General features: G+C 51.3%; 1 protein-coding gene across 1 annotated transcript in view; it reads left to right on the plus strand.

Moving 5' to 3' along the window:
* UBE2O (ubiquitin conjugating enzyme E2 O) overlaps window positions 1-14,669 on the plus strand; it is a 65,944-nt gene extending 51,275 nt beyond the window's left edge. Inside the window, exons 11-18 of the mRNA XM_009571581.2 lie at window positions 1,150-1,262; window positions 2,233-2,358; window positions 3,546-3,635; window positions 5,969-6,626; window positions 7,555-7,691; window positions 8,229-8,432; window positions 9,149-9,206; window positions 10,803-14,669. Coding sequence (XP_009569876.2) covers window positions 1,150-1,262; window positions 2,233-2,358; window positions 3,546-3,635; window positions 5,969-6,626; window positions 7,555-7,691; window positions 8,229-8,432; window positions 9,149-9,206; window positions 10,803-11,563 — 2,147 coding nt within the window. The 3' untranslated portion in view covers window positions 11,564-14,669. The remainder of the gene's footprint in view (window positions 1-1,149; window positions 1,263-2,232; window positions 2,359-3,545; window positions 3,636-5,968; window positions 6,627-7,554; window positions 7,692-8,228; window positions 8,433-9,148; window positions 9,207-10,802) is intronic.
* Window positions 14,670-16,768: the final 2,099 nt, after the last annotated feature.

The raw sequence follows: 16,768 nt of genomic DNA on the forward strand, positions 1-16,768 counted from the left end.
AGTTCACCTCAGGCTGCTCACTCTGTATGGCTTGTCTGTCATGAACTTCCATTTTTTTCCTGGAGGGTTTTGGGATCCAGAGGCATCTTTTTGCATCCCTTTTCTTCAATAAACCAATTGGTGATGCTAGTGAAGGGTCATGGTACAAGTTCAAGGAGACTCACAGCTTTTTGGATATGAAATATTGATAGCACTATCTGGCTCTCAGCTCCTCTTTTGTAGCAGGGGTTTATCCTCAGCAGTGGGGAGTATGAGATATTGTCAGGTTGAGAAGAGGAAAAACTGGCTTAGCAAAAAAGGTGCTGGTTTGTGTGCCGTTTCTGAGTAATAGTCAGATCTTGTGGGATAGACATAGTTTGTGTAAACTCAAGTTATCAGCTCCAGTTGTACCATTCTAGTTTGGCCTCTGGAAATCTGTACTCCTCTCTGTTAAATGCACTCTCCAAGCAGTCTGGGATGCCCACAGATCCTTGCATCCCCCTGCTAAGGATGCTGGGATTTGAGTGTTGTCAGTCAGATGAATCTGAAACATGACTGGATACCAGTGTTCTGAAACATGACTGGATACCAGTGTGCTGGATAACAGCCCAAGCCTAGGTGGTCCAGGCCTAGCCTTGATGCTGTCGGATCCCCGATACTTGCATACGCGTATGTACGCCTGCCTGTATCCTACCTGCCTTTCACCTTTGTCCAGTCCATGTTTCCAGAGGAGCAAAACTTGTGGGTGGCACATTTCTAGATGAAAAGCTTAGCAGCCAGGGCTGCTCCCAGGAATCTCTTGGCCAGCGCATCCAGGACCTCTGACAGTGTCGGTGCTGAGCTAGCTTGGAGAGTAGAGCACTAAAATGCTAAGCACAGTGTGTTTTCTTTTGGTGATAGAGCTCAAAAGTGATCCCAAAGTGACTGTGTTCACCCAGTCCACCCAGCAACATAATCTTACTTCACCATCACTTCATGCTCTCTTAAAATCCAACTCATTAGCTGAGTTCAATTTTGGCTGTGTAGGAAGAACTGGTTTTTTTCTCATGCCAATCATAACAAAAGGTTTCAGCTGTGAGAGCCTGGGAGCTGACAGCCTCAAGTGCTGTGCAGAGTTTGTGCTCCTCCATTTAACTTGTCTATTTACTTCTCTACCATTGCGACCAAAAGCTCAGAGCTCACAGGATCCTGGGTTGTATGGAGTCGTGCAGTCTGGTGACCACATTGGCCGTACCTGCGTGGTGAAGTGGTTCAAATTGAAATCCAGTGGAGATGATGTAGAGGTAAGTGCAGGAGCTGGCGTCTGCCGGAACCAGCCAAGAGAAAGCAGCCACAGAACAAGTTTCACAGATAAGCCGAGGATTCAGCTCTGCAGAGGAGTTTGTCCTTGAGTATGGGAAGTAATGTACTTTTGGGCCTGTCAGACTTAGCTAGAAGTGGTGCCACTTCATATTTGTAGGTGCGCAGAAAGGACATGGATCTGTTAGAATGAGTGCAGAGGCAGTCACAAAGATGATAAGGGGATGAGCACCTCATATATGATAACAGGCTGAGAGTTGGGGTTGTTCAGCCTGGAGAAGAGAAGGCTCTGGGGAGATGTTAGAGCAGCTTCCCGTGCTGAAAGGGGCTCCAAGAAACCTGGAGAAGGGCCCTTGATCAGGTGATGCAGGAACAGGGCGAGGGGGAATGATTTTAAGCTGAAAGAGGAGAGTGGGAGACCACGTTGTCATGGGCCCTCTACATCTAGAAACAGCACTTCAGCCTGGCCTCAAGTTGTGCTCCACTTTACCTGTTACTCATTATTTGTAGGCTCCTAGTGCTTCTCTTCCAGGAGAAATCAAAAGAAAGATGTCTGCTATTAATTGACAAGCTTTTTGAGACACTTCCTGTTGCCTTAGATCATTTCCCAATTAAACTCTAACCCTTTGCGCTCCACTGACCTGCTTCCCTTCTGAGCCCTTCAGAAAAAGAGTAGAATGTTCTTCTTGCATGTTTTATGATCTTAATGATGTGGAATCTGAAGTAAAGGTGAGTGGAAGAGACAAAATATCTGCATCCTTCCATTGTTGTGCCTTGATTGTTGTGCTGCAGGGTGAGGTGACAAGAAGGGACATTAGCAGCCCCTTGCAGCCTGTTGGAGCAACTGAAAATGGACAAAATGTAGCACAGAGTACTTGCAAGTGTTGAAAACGTGCTCTGAAGGTCAGAGCAGCATCCTGGGGCTGACATGTTGGCTTTCTGTCTCCAATGCAGCTGATTGGTGAGGAGGAGGATGTGAGTGTGTATGATATCGCTGATCATCCAGACTTTCGCTTCCGCACTACTGACATTGTGATTCGCATTGGCAACTCAGACGGAGCCACGGCTAAGGAAGATGAGGTAGGTTCTGGACACAGTTATGCCACTATGTTGTCACCAGGTATTAGTGGAGACACTTCCTGTCAATAGGAAGGCCTTCAGTCCCACGTGGTTATCCTAAACTCCCTGCATTGCTAGTTTTGTTGATACCAGCCAGTGTCCCCTGCTGTCGTGAGTAATATCAAGTCTCCAAGCCTGGTGAAGCTGAAACCTTCAAGTTGTTTGACCTCCGTGACAGAGTCTATAGCAGAGCAGGAACAAAGTTGAGACAAGAACTGAACATAAGCCTGAGGGTTTTAAATAAAGCTCGTACTTAGAATTGGAGTAACTTCTAATATGAGGATATTTTGTGGACTCCTGAGCAAGAGCTGAACGTGTCATGAAACGAGTTTCACTTGGCAGCAGAGGAATGAAGTTCTGGTTTTCATCTGAGTTATTATATACATGTTAATTTTGTTGAGCTAATTGATATCCTGGGGAGGAAGAGGGAACAATTTATCTTGTAGAGTTGCCTCTTCGCTAGGCAACTAGCTTCTTTGCTGTGTAGGGAAGGCCTCCAGCTTTTGCGTCTGCTGCCCTGAAAAAGGGTTAAGAGCTGTAGTGTGGCTCTTATTGCAGCTCTAGTTGCAGCAGCATGAAACACATCCAGGCTTGCTCAGCTGACCTAAATAACCTTCTTCCAGTGCAAAATGCTACTTACTGTGCGCACTGTATGCCAGCTGTGACCTGTCTGCTCACGCCTGCACTCTCTGCTGGCAGAAGCCGCTGTGAGCCTCTGCTTCTGGGTGTCAGAGCCCAGGGACTGGCCACCGGCACCTCACTAGAGGGCAGCCCATTTCAGGGGAAGATCCTGTCCCTTTGCTGGCACAACCCCAGCGGTGCTGCCTGCAGAAAGGCCACAGCCCTGCCGTGGCCCTGGACCCGATCAGAAGTCAGGATCTGCTTCTAGAACGGTCCTCCTGGTCCACTCCTCAAAGGGGAGCGTGCGCCATCTCTGTAGCATGTGCTACTCATGTAAACCCTATGTGGTAGGGTTCTTCTCCCCCTCTCCATGGGAGTCCTGAACTCCTGCAGCTTCTGCAGACTGCAGGCATTGCTTTAGGTGAATCTCCAACCTGGGGAAGGTCTGTTTCTCAGAACTTTCCTGGCTCTGCACTGGAATGCCTGGGAAAGATAGAAAAACTAACAAACTGCTCTTGTGTCCACAGCCTTCGGTTGGACAGGTGGCTCGTGTGGATGTCAGCAGTAAAGTGGAAGTGGTGTGGGCTGATAACTCGAAGACTATCATTCTGCCTCAGGTGAGGTGCTGTTCCAGCTTGTGATATCCCTGTAATTCTTAGCTGAGTGACAAATGTTGAGTTTAAAGCCCAAGTGCAGAGATATTCACTGCGTAAGGAAATCCTGCTCTATTTATTGCTGTCTTCCCATAGGATAGGGTGGCCTTCCACTTCTGTTAGCACAAGAAAATCCTTCCTTTGTCGAGAGGATTGAGCGACTAATTGGTCATCAGTGCTCCTGAATATAGAGAATAGGGAAGCATGGGCAGCGTTTGCTCCCTTCGTGGTCACAGCTCTGACCGCAGCCCTTCTCCTGGCCTCCAGGCACCAGCTGCTTTGCAGAGGGGGTTGCAGAACTCGGGGATCATCAGTTCTGACTTAAGCCCATGTTCCCTGCATTGCCCAACTAAGGCCCTGCTGAACTGCTTGTTCTGACTTGCTTGTGAAATGGCTCTACAGTGTTTTCTTTGCTAAAGAAGGTCCTCTGGAAACTGGGCTAGAGCCACAAGTTGTGATCTTAGCTAACCCGGGGTCAAACCCAAATCTCTTCCCAGGGCAAGGTGGGAAAGGACTTGAGTGCAAACTTAAAAACATGTATATAGCCATGCTAATCTGTGTAACCCCATTGATTTGTCCTCTGCCTTGTTCTGACATTTATGTTGTGCTGTCTTGTAATCTTATTCACTACTCCGTGTACAGTTTCACCCATGTCTCTTCTCCTTGTTGCCTCAAATTAAGGCAGACAGCCTAAAGATAAGAGAAGACCTGCTTCTGTAGGGTCCCATCTCGTCACCACGGCAGAGAACACCACTGCCTCTGCTGCAGAGATGTGGTTGCAAGTAGAAAGCGCTTGATCAAGATTTCTTTTTAAACCAAGCAGCTCTGCATTAATTACAGTAGAATGGTCAGTGCCTGCACTATAGTGGTGGACTAGAGCGTTACAAAGCAGACTGCTGTCTCCCTTCCCCCTGTTGTCACATGCGCCTGGATCGCAGGCACAGTTGGAGGGCTGATGTGCGCTCCACAAAGGGCTGTTCTCATGCTGCGGTGCTGGGGCTCTGCAGCAGCTCCTGCTGTGTCAGGCCAGTCCCTTTGATTCTGCTCATCTGCGTAACTATAGGAGTTAGGGAAATGTCAGGAGCATGAATTATCAGTTGTTAAAACCATGATTTATCAATGCCTGTCCATGTGCCCAGAGACAAGCTGTCTGGGTACTTTTTCTCAGCTCTAAAAATAAAGATGGCATAACTGGCTAATTAACTTTCCAACTCAGATTTGGATTAGCTTTGAGTGCAGTGAGTTTTGATGAGTTTTCCTGCCTGCAGTCACTTGTGCTGAACCCAACTCACCCCTGCTGGCTGCCTGTCTCTGGGTGGCACGGGCTAGCTGAGCTGAACAGTGCTGATTCAGTTCAAGGCTTTGATAAGATGACTGAGTGTCCATGCACTTTAGCCTCTGGTATTATATCTTACAAGATTAAGAGGATTCTTGGGCTGTCATTCAAGTGTCGGAAGCCTGTGGATAAAATGCCCCATCTTGAAACTCCTAACACAGCCTTACAAAGTTGTTCTTGCTGCCCTGCTCCAGTGTTGTAGCTCGTAGCTGGCATATGCCTCTCACTTTGTGAGAGGTGGAGCATGTGCAAAAGCATGATTTTAACAGGTGAAGCGAGATGGAGGATGGATGGGTTCAGCTTCCAGAAGTGGAGGAGAGGAGAGCAATTTATGTAAGAGCTTATTCAGCAACTTGAGTTAGGCTTCATTGTCCCAGATGAATTTTAAGCAACTGTGACATACCACAGCTAAAGCAGCATTGTGTGCCACAGAAGAAGAAAGCTGGAGTGGGAATGTTGTCCTGGTTCCAGCATTGTCTCTGTGGCAGGCATAGCGTGGAGGCAGCCAGACCAGGGCTCTGTGCCAATGCAGTCGCTGGTGCAGAAGGAGGACCAGAAATACTAACTCTACACACGATACCTGAGGTCTCCTGTACTAGCTCTGTGTTCAAAAACGCTGGGGCATTGAGGTAGTTGCTTGGTGCCTGTGTGCTCTCCTTGGCTGGATCCCAGCCACCTGCACAGCTACAGCCCACCTAGAACTTGCCCTGGTTTTCCTCCAGTGCTGCCCTACTTTGAAAGGTAGAGGACAGGTCTGTGCTGATTCATAATCTGTGCTGGTTATTGATGAGCACGTTATTTGGATCAAACACAGTCCACCCTGTATAGATGGAAGGGATTGAAACAGCCCGACCAATTCTAGATGTAAGCTCCCTTTTTGTGCAGAGAACTGGCTTGCATTTGGAAGGAATTACAACTCTGTGCTTCAGCCTAAGCCTCTTGTCTCTCTGCTCTCCTTTAGCACTTATACAATATAGAATCAGAAATTGAGGAGTCGGACTACGATTCTGTCGACGGCAGCACCAGTGGGGCATCCTCCGAGTGGGAGGATGAAAGCGACAGCTGGGAGACAGACAATGGCCTCATGGAAGACGACCACCCAAAAATTGAGGACTTTGAGCCTGAGGAGACAGCTGCAGAGGAGGTGAAAAAAGTAGAGGAACAAGTCCAGGGAGCTGTGGCTATGGCAGTTGCAGATCTTGCTGCAGAGAAAGCTGGCAAGGATGGAGCCCCAAAGAGCTTCCGGGAATTAAAGGAGGCCATCAAGATTTTGGAAAGCCTGAAAAATATGACTGTGGAGCAGCTGCTGACGGGCTCGCCTACCTCCCCAACTGTGGAGCTGGAAAAACCCACTCGGGAGAAGAAGTTCTTGGATGATATCAAAAAACTACAGGAAAATCTAAAGAAGACCTTGGATAATGTGGCTATTGCAGAGGAGGAAAAGATGGAAGCCATGGTAGAGACAGAGAAGAAAGAAGAAAAAGCAGAGGCACAGACACCAGTGAGGTCGGACTGGCCCAGTGAGACGCCAGTGCTCTGCCAGCAGAGTGGAGGCAAGCCTGGAGTCACCTTCACCAGTGCCAAGGGAGAAGTCTTCTCTGTGTTGGAGTATGCTCCAGGTGAGTGCATCAGGTCAGGCCAGTGTGGGATACCCTTCGCTGCTGTCCTGCAGCATTTCTTCTTCCAAAACCTCTGATCTAGGCCTTTTGGATTTGGTATCCCCTCTTCTTCCTAGTCCTTTTCACAACTCAACTGGGAAGGAGAAATAAAGACAACTTCTGTAGCGTAGTCTTTTGTGGGAACTAAACCTGGCTGTTAGAAGGCATCTCTAGGCACTACTGTAACTTCTCAAGCTACAGAAGTGGGTTTCCCTTTTGTCCACATTGGTAACTAAATTTGGAGAACTGCAGAGAGCAGTCACGTTCCATTGCAGATACTTCCTTGAAATCTACAGGGTTAGTTTAGGCTTTTTACAGGAATGAGTTGATTGAGAAGCAGAGCAGGAACAGCTGGTGTTCTTGTGCTGGGTGTCCTTGGTGGGTGAGTGTCCTTGTTCCAACTTGTTCTTTATTATTTTTGGCTGATTAACATTGGCACATCTCATTGTGTGGAATGCTGGTGACAGTGTGGAGCCCATGGTGCTCGACAAGCCAGGCAGCTGGGCCAGACCAGAGAAGGAAAGGTGGCCAAATTGTTCTGGACCTGCAGGTGTGCATAAATAAAGATGGGGAGTTGTGCTTAGGCTTTGCAGAATACAGGTCATCACTTTGGTGATGCATCATTGTCCTGGTTGCGGGACAGGGCGCCTTGTGAGGCACGGGGAGAATGTTGTGTGGGACCATGAGAACAGGAGATGCAGGTTCTGGTTGCTGTACGGTGTGGGAAAAATCAAGTCATCTCTGGGCTGCCCCCTGGCTGAGCCCCAAAGCAAGTCAGCTCTGCTCTTCCAAATTATGGGTGTAACGTGAGGGTAGATTTGCCTTCACAAGGAACCTGTGGCACTTTCCCCAGGCAGACTCTAATCCTATTCTCCTCCTTGCCCCACAGATACCCATGCCTTCAAGAAAATGGAATTCCAGCCCCCAGAAGCAAAGAAGTTCTTCAGCACCGTGCGGAAAGAGATGGCTCTCCTGGCCACCTCCCTGCCTGACGGCATCATGGTTAAAACCTTTGAGGATCGAATGGCAAGTGTCTGCTCTCAAATGCCTGTCTCAGTGCTGGGCTCAGCATCCACATAGCTTTCTCTGGAATTCCCTGCTTAACCTTAATCCTTTGCATTAGAGATGCAGGAATGTGTGCAGCATGTGAAATACGACTGTAATTACTGTAAACGGCTGCTTTTGCATTTCCTAAGTGAGGGCAACAAAGAAGAGGGAGCTCCTCATTGCAGGAAGCCTATTTTGGGTGCTTTGCCCGCTGGGCTTCCTGTCCTACAGAGCAGGAAAGGCAGGCAGCCAGCGAGGGCCTGATGTAACCAGCGAGCAGCTCAGGATTGCTGGCGGTCCCCTGGAGCCTTGCCTCCAATCTGAGGGCTCGGTTTGCCCTCAGGCTGCAGTAGAAGTGCAGCTTCTAGGGGGAAGGTGCCCTGAGGTGTGAGGCTTGAGCTGACCCTTGCAAGGTCTGAGTTAATCACAGCTCCTCTCTCCCATCATGTAAATACAACAACCCTGTTGAGGTAGGAGGTTTGGTCACAGTGCCCGGCTTATCTTTTCTCTCCACAGGATCTCTTCTCAGCACTTATAAAAGGGCCCACGCGCACACCCTATGAAGATGGTCTCTTTCTCTTTGATATCCAACTCCCCAACATCTACCCTGCTGTTCCACCTCTTTTCCGCTACCTCTCCCAGTGCAGTGGGAGACTGAATCCCAACCTGTATGACAATGGCAAAGTGTGTGTCAGCCTCCTGGGGACATGGATAGGCAAGGTAATGCTTTCATCTGCCCATCCGTGGGGAGCAGTGGTTGTGCCAAGCTGCGTTTGGAACAAGCCCCTTCCTACCAGGCCAAGAATCCTAAGTGCCTTCTGGTCTCAGGTGGTGCTTGAGCTGGGGATAGCTCTGGCTTTGGGCTCTGGTTTAGGTGTCTGGAGTAGGTAACTAGAGTAGTTTGGCTGCTCCTTGGGTTATGTTTGGCCCTGGTCTGTCTTTCCTTGGTGAGAAGCTGGTGGTCAGACTGGCCAGGCCGTGTCACGGTTGGACAGAGCAGAGATGCCAACATCAGCATGGGGCCTTCTCCTGTGGTTTGGGTTCCTGTCTTCCACACTGCAGACAAATCGTGTGGCACAAAGTCCAGGTGAACGCTTGGAATAAACAGAGCCAGGGAAATGCTGAGGGCAGGTAGATCGACAGAGCAGCTGGGGGAGGGGCCGGAACTGATGTCTGGTGTGTAGGGTTACACCGTTCCCAGCAGAACTGGCCTAACGGGATGGGGTGCGTTGCTGACCAAAAATAGTGGGGAGATGCATTGGTACGATGGGATGCTAGCACATCATGTGCTTGAGTCAGTCCCTTGTTCCTGCTGCGAGTGACAGGACCTTAACCATAGGAATGCGGCAAAACTGTGGCCTCACTTCATCTAACAATTATCACAGAGTAAACTGATGGTGCCTCAGCCCTTTAACATGTTTCTGTGTGCATTTCAGGGCACAGAAAGGTGGACCAGTAAATCCAGCCTCCTTCAAGTACTCATCTCCATTCAAGGTAAATGCTCCTACAGAGCCTGCGGAACAGGAAAAGGCAGAGGGAGAAGGGGATGCAGGCTTAGGGGGTCACGCAATTGGGATCTGCTGCCCCAGCTGGCTCAGTGCTGCCTTTTGCAGCACCTTGGTGGACAAAGCAGTGTCCTTATCTCTCCAGTTCAGCAAAGCAGGTGCAAGCTTTTCTCATGCCCTGATTTTTGGCTGCATCCCAGGTTTATGACACAATGCTTTCCCTTCTTCTCACAGCAGCAGCTAATCCCAGAGCTGTTTTGGTTGTTATTCCGAGCTGACAAAGGTGAACCACTGTGTCCTCAGCCAGTCACTGAAGTTAGTTGAAGCTGCTAAACGTAGCTTCATTTACAGGACTGGGTTTTTTTATCCCCACTGAGTCACCCGTCTGTCCTATGTTGGGCATGGTTTTGCACATGATGATGGTGTTTATGCTCCTTCTGAAGTAGAAAATAATCAGGGGTGTGTCTAGACTAGCCCCAGGGCTTCCTGGAATAGGACTTTGTCCTGCCATATCTAGTTTGAGAGCAGACAGACTAAATCAGATCTCCAAGGCCAATTTTCTGTGCAGGGAGCCTAGGCATGTGACTTGAGAAACCTTTGACACAGAGCAAGGGTTCCTACCTCGAGTCAGCAGGCTTCCTCTAGTCTCAGTCCACCTATATCTTCCTGCATGGGAACAACAGCACAGAAAAGCCTTTTCTCATTTACAAAGCTGAGGATCCAAATTTAGAAAATGAAATACTAGATGTTTTACTGGAGCAGCTTGGTGCTAGTGAAAAATCTCCTCTCCCTCTCTTGCTGCCTGGCCTTTGAGAGACTCATGATCTCACCTCCACCAGCTCTAATGCAGTTTGTGGCAGGCTGCCAGCAGCCTGGCGATATTTGTGCCTCTGCTACGTACGTGCAACTACATTAGACCAGAAGCAAGCAGGAGAAAGCTTGGTGCGGCTGACTTGTCACCGTGTTCAATGTCTGAAACTGCACTTCTGGACAGCTCAGAGCTCTTACTGAAGGTTGCCTGTGGTCTAATTAAGAGTAGGAGAGAAAAAAAAAAACCTCTATTTAAGAAAACAAGCTTTGGTTTTTTTTTGCTGGAAGGGGAGAGAAAGGAGCTGTGAAACCTCTCCGCTTCTGCATTTTTACCTACTCTGCCGTTGCATGTCCTCTGCATCATACTGGTGGAAGACTGTTCTTGCCAGCCAAGGATCTTGAATGCCACTCTCTGTGGCACCCGAGATCCTCACCGCCCCAGCAGAAAGCCACAGACCCATTTGCACAAGCGCTTCCCTTGCACTACCAGTGCAGTGCGTCTTGCAGGTTCCTGGTTGTCCAGCCTGTCCTTTGCTACCTGCTTTAGAGTCAAAGCGTGGCTTCCCTGCACTGCATCCTCCTGCAGTCCCTTTCCTGCTATGCCTGCGTCGGTGTGGCTGCGAGTGAAGCTGCAGTGACGCCTCAGCAAGGCGGTGCTCTGACTCTCGCTTCTCAACCATTGTGGCAGAAATTGGGGACCAGCAGCACCTGATTGGGCTGGCAATCCACAGGGAAGTTCCTTCTGTAACCCCTTGGTCTCCCCTTCTCTCGGCAGGTCTCATCCTGGTGAATGAGCCCTACTACAACGAAGCGGGCTTTGACAGTGACCGGGGCCTCCAGGAGGGCTACGAGAACAGTCGCTGCTATAACGAGATGACCCTTATTCGGGTGGTGCAGTCCATGATGCAGCTGCTGCGCAGGCCGGTGGAAGTCTTTGAGCATGAAATCCGTGAGCATTTTCGCTGCAATGGGTGGCGCCTGGTGTCCCGCATCGAGTCCTGGCTGGAGACGAACGAGCTGGTGGAGCGGAGCCACGAACAGGCCAATGGGGCAGATTCTGCCTCCCTTCCTGCCTGTGGCAACCGGGCCGAGAGCCCAGGAGACAATGCGGAATCACTAGGGGAGTACGGCAGCAGCTCGGAGCAAGGGGCGGCAGCTGAGCTTTCTGACTCGGCGCTCGATGGGAAGGAGTTGCTGGATGAGTCGGAGTTCACAACCTCAATGCCCAACGCTGGTGATCTCCAACAGTACTCAGACTCTGAGAGCACAGGCCAAGCCAGGGGGGTAGACCTGGCCAGAGACCGAACGGACGAGGGGAAGGCTGCCCAGGACTCTGCCGTGCAGCCTAGTGTGAAACCAAAGAAAAGGAGAAAGAGCTACAGGAGTTTCCTTCCGGAGAAGAGCGGTTACCCTGATATTGGGTTCCCTCTCTTCCCTTTGTCCAAGGGGTTCATTAAAAGCATCCGCGGTGTCTTGCAGCAGTACCGGGCTGCCTTAGTAGGGGCCAATATCCCAGAGTGGACAGAGGACAAATAAACCGTCAGGTTAGGGACAGGCAGGTGCAGGGGAGAAGGGAAAGCAGCAGAAAGGAAGTTGGCAAATGCTGTTACCGGTAAACTGGCTTCTCCTTCCAGCTTTTCTTCCTCAGCTTGGTTTGTTCCAAAGAAGGTGGTAGGCTTGATTGCTACTCCGAGGAAAGGTTGTCTAAGCATGAATAACTCTTTTGCCCCCAGCCCTTCTTCCTTCCCCCTGTCCCATGTATGTGCTCATCTTGCGAGTTTGACCCTGCAGTGGTAAGATTTGAGACCTGCACAGAAGCAGTCTTGCAGCCACGTTCTCTCTGCACTTTCATCTTGGGGCACCTTTCGACATTAAGGACTCTTCCCACCCAGCGCTAGACCCAGCAGTTTGTTCTGATGGGGTTCAAGCCGGGAGAACCGATAGCTGTAGTATCTGGAAGTGAAGGGCAGTGCCCTCCTGATCTTATTTTTCTCTGCGTTAACATGGGGTTTATGAAGTTTACCCCAGCTTATTCGTACTTAGACACTGGATTGTGTTTGCGTTGAAGTTGTCTACATCATACGGCATTCTCTAGTCTTAGTTGTTCACCAATAGCTATGAGGTTCTTCCAGTCAGAGCTCTGTAGGCAGAACCAGAGCTCTGTGCTAGCACTTGTGCTGCCCTGGTAGTGCTGCGGGGCTTCCATCCAGTTCTGCACCTTCTGGTCAGTCTTCTGGAAGCAATTCTACCCATCTCCGCTGCTTCTTCCCCAGAGTAAGGCAAACTTCTCTTTCCTCACCATGCATGCCTGTCTTCTAGAAACACACGGGATTCAGAGTTCTGCCCTTGTTCCTTGTTTAGGTACCGTTGTCTTTTGTTCCCAGCCATCCTGGCTGTCACAGCACTACACCTTCCCCTGGATCTCGGCATCGCCTGGGCGGGCAGCAGTGAGGGATCTTGGAGCGTATATTAGATCTAGCAACTAGTCTGGATGAGGAACTTGGCATGGCTGCTGCTTCTCCGTCATTCGCCTGTAGATGGGTATTCCAAAGCCGTTTGAGCTGGAGTCACCCGAGGGAAAGGAGCTGTCGTGTTGTTATGAGGTCCTGTTGTAGCAGCAGCAGATTGTGATCATTCCTGAGCTGTTACTGGCGCACCTCAGGCACTGGTGCAGGCTATTATCAATTCCTTCCCTTGCCCTTTCCGGGGGCGGCTGTGGCTGGCGGCGTTGTGGGCACAGCACCTGCTATGCCTGATCTCTGCTGCAGCACTGCTGAGCTGCTCTGGGACACAGCCAGCAACATCGGCCCATGCTTCAGCAGCAGCGAGCTGTCTGAGCTGGTAACCATCAGCACTTTGAAGGAGTGACTTGCCAGAGTCTCATGGTCAAGACACCTTCTTGAAGCCTCTTTTTTCTGCGCGCATGCACTTAATTTCTGGAGCTGAGAGATCACCCTCCAGCACTGCTGCATTTGCCCAATGTTGAGGCACTGGAGAAGCACCTGTTTAGCATCCATGTGGAGCACAGTCTGTCAGGGAGAGTGTTGGTCCTTCCAGCCAGCACGGGGAGCCGGTGGTGCCAGGCTTCCCAGGGAAGAGTCGGGCTGAGCAGTCGGCTCCACCAGAAGTAAGGATGGAGAGGGGCCTCTCCTCTGCTCTTGCTCAGTATGGCTGTGTCCTTTCCCCCAACACGGGCCAGGATCCGGCCCTTCTCATTTTGAAACGGAGAACAGCAGGCAAATCTCAGCACGTTTATGTGGTGCTTTCTGCTCTTTTAAACACCAGAGTCTGCACCCGCTGGCCCAGTTTCCTCCTGGCTCCCTGTGCCCGTGGTTTCCAGCGGCCCCCATAATGCTGTGGAGCCGGGGACCTGGCTGTGCAAAGCTATCGCTGCTGGGGTATTGGAGGGCACCCCCTGCTCCTGGTGCTCTGGAAGAGGCAAAGCTTGGCTGTGAATGAAGATGTGGGCCCACAGAGCTCCCGAAGCACCGCTCTGCGGGTGACTCACCTGGGTCACAGCTCTGGCCCTGCTCTGGCACCTGGAACTCTCCGTGCGTAGCAGGCAGGAGGTCTGGCAGCAGCAGAACCTCTCTCCTGGCGGGGTATGCTCTGAGCCACAGGGAGGGCTGGTGCTAAATGGGTGAATCCCTTTGAGGAGGAGCAGCGTGTCCCCCGGGATCAGCCAGGCAGGGGGTGAGGCTGCTGGGAAGGGCAGGGAGAGGGGCTGTTCCACAAATGATTAAACCTCTTACCAGACAAGACTGCCTTGGTGACCTACAGGTTTCCCCTGTGCCAGGCTGCGGCTGCCTGGAGGGAAGGAGAAAAAAACCTTTAGGGTCAAGCTGGGGCTGGAAGGACAGAGGAGATCTGCGGTTCCCTGCTTTGCCCAACCTTTGCTCTCTTGCAGCTCTCACCCGGGGGGAAGGTGGTCAGCAGGGGCTGCGCAGGCTGCTGGCCTGAGCTGCTTTAGCCCAGGGAGTCCTTTCCTTTGCCCAAGAAGCCTCTTTGTTTCCTGTGATAGTAACCAAGAACTTTTGCCCAGAGAAGGGGACTCTACTCCATGGCTGCGCTGGCCCTGGCGTGGCTCGCTCTGTAGCTGGCTGTCCCAAACCGAAGCGTGCGTAGAGGTTTACAAATTCTGATAATGTGAAGCTCCTGGGTGATGAGGTTGGTGGTGAGCACACTACAGCTATGTAATTTTTTGTGTATGTATGTAATATTTAAGGGTAACAAAATTTAAAAGGCTAAAACCTTAAAGAAAAAAAAAAAGTTAAAAACACAAAAAAAGCCAAAGCATGATGCATATTGTTAGCCTTAAAACTGGCTACATGACTGTGTGATGTACAAATGAGAGCAGCCTGTAACTGTTTTAAGTCCTGGGGTTGGGGAAGAAGCATTACAAAATCAGTTTGTAGCCTTGATTCTGTACAGTATTTAATGAAAACATAAAAAGACCTGACTATTGAGGCCATGCTTAGAGGTGTGTTGTTCACGTGCAGATGTGGATGCTTGGTTGCTTACGATATATGTATAAAGTGCTGTGACCATTAAAACTTTTTTTACCTGCAAAAGTTTTTTTGTTTGGCTAACCGAGGTGTAATTAAAGGAGGGAAGATGACTTGCCATTAAATTTTGCCTCTGTGAATAGTTCTGACTGTTGTCTCTTTCTTTTTGTCTCTTTTTCTTTCCCCTTCTGCCACGCTTGGCACGTGCCGGTGCGTCCCTGTGCCAGGGTCGGGGCTGGACGCGGTCCCGCTGGCTGAAAGCAATGGCGTGGAGAGGTGGCAAGTCCGGAGGGAGCGCAGCAGATCTGGCAGCGAGAGGCTGCCCCCACGGCTCCAGATAATCTTGCTCCCCGAAAACCTGATTTGTGGGACATCTTGTCAGGCTTTTTTTTCCGTGCTGGTGCATGCAGGCTGCCCGGCGTGTGCATGGCTGATGGCTCAGCTGGCGGCTGCCCTGCGGGAAGCAAACGCCTTTGAGCCCCCCAGACTGGCAGCGGGAGGGCACGGGAGCCCTGGCAGCTCTACCCTGGCACTGACTTCCCAGCCCCTCCCTGTGCAGGTGAGAGTGTGATGAGATGCAAACACAGCCGTGTGTGGGGCCAAGGGATTCTGCTGCTCCTGGGTGCCGTCGGGGTGTCAGAGCCTCGCCGATGGCTCCTTCCCAGGCCCCTCTGCCTGCAGGGAGAGGCGGAGAGGGATTCATAGAGTCGCTGAATTGCTTGGTTGGAAAAGACCTTGGAGATCATAGAATTGCAGAAAAGTTTGGATTGGAAGGGACCTTAAAGATATAGTTCCAACCCGCTGCCATGGGCAGAGACACATCCTACTGGATCAGTCTCTTCAAGGCCCATCCAACCTGGCCTGAATTGGAGATAAGAGTCCAACTGTAGCTGTTCCGTACTAAACCAGATCCCAGGAGCCAGTGCTAGCAGCAACATCAGGGATAGACACTTGCAGCTTTGCTGGAGTTGTTCAAAAGCATCTGCCTGTTGGGTGTGTGGCAGCCGCTGCCTCCTTCCCTGCCGGGGCAGGGGGGTTGGAACAAGATCTTTAAGGTCCCTTCCAACCCAAACTATGCTATGATTCCCTGGGTCTCAGGGAGCGAGGGGCTGCAATAGGGGTGTTGGGGCTCTCCTGGAAGAGCCTTGGGGGTGCTGTTTGACTGGGTTTGGCGCTTGCATCAAGGAAGACATTTGTGCAGCAAAACCTGGGGAAGGGAGAGGAAGGGAGATCCCAAGCAACCCGCTGCTGTGAACGGTACAACTGTTGCTGGGAAGAGGCCTGGAGGAGAGGCTGGGTAGCGTTCAGGTGCTGCAAACCCTGCCAGCTCAGCATCCTTGCTTGACCGAGGCTGCCATGTGCTCCGAGCGCATCCCCTGCCCTGGGCTTCCCACAGCCTCCGCTGCCTGTGGCAGCTGTTAGACACGCTTGGAGTTCAGGGAAGCAGCGCTGAGCTGGTTTTTACACCGGGCCCGATATCACGGGGAAAATAACTTTGTTTTTGGAGGTGGATCCCAGCTGCCGCCTGCCCTGCAGCTCCGGGCTGGAGCAGGGCTCCCTGCAGCAAGCGGGGCCAGGGCTGGGGGGAACAATCGGGCTCTTCTTTCCCGCCTCTGCGCTCCTAATTGCATAGTTTGCAGATGAATAAATGCAAACAGTCACCACTGTTTGCTTTTCTGCTTTGTACTGGAGCTCTGGAATGAGGTTTAATTACTGTAATTTTATACCAAAGGGGCTGAGTAATCCGCCCCTAGGCCGGGACCTGTTGCTGGGCTCCAGGAGTGCTGGGATGCCTGGAAAGGGGATGCAGGAGCTCTTTGTGGGTCCCCTCCTCCCAGCAGCAAGCCAAGCTCTGGGCTCCAATGCCCCCCTCCTCAAACCTCTCCTGTGACCACTTCCCTGCCCTTGCTTGGAGGCTCTGAACCTTCCCCAAGATGCTCCAAACCATCCTGGTGGGGCTGAGCTCTCTGCATTCAATTGGCTCCAGCGTGAGGCCGAGCAGGGCAGCACCTGCACCCGCACCCCCCTCCCCCGACAATCAGGGCTGGGGGCAGCGATGCCCATGTCCTGCATCCCACGCATCTCCTGGGACCTCCACGTTGATCCTGGCCCCGAGGTGACGCTGGCCTGGCAGCATGGGGAGGCTCTCGGGGAGCTGTTGGGGCTCTCCTGGAAGAGCCCGTGGATGCCAAAGGGTTCGGCCGTTGGGTCAAGGAAGAGATTTGTGCAGCAAAAA

Source organism: Cuculus canorus, chromosome 18 (genome assembly GCF_017976375.1).
Source record: "Cuculus canorus isolate bCucCan1 chromosome 18, bCucCan1.pri, whole genome shotgun sequence".
Classification (NCBI taxonomy): Eukaryota; Metazoa; Chordata; class Aves; order Cuculiformes; family Cuculidae; genus Cuculus; species Cuculus canorus.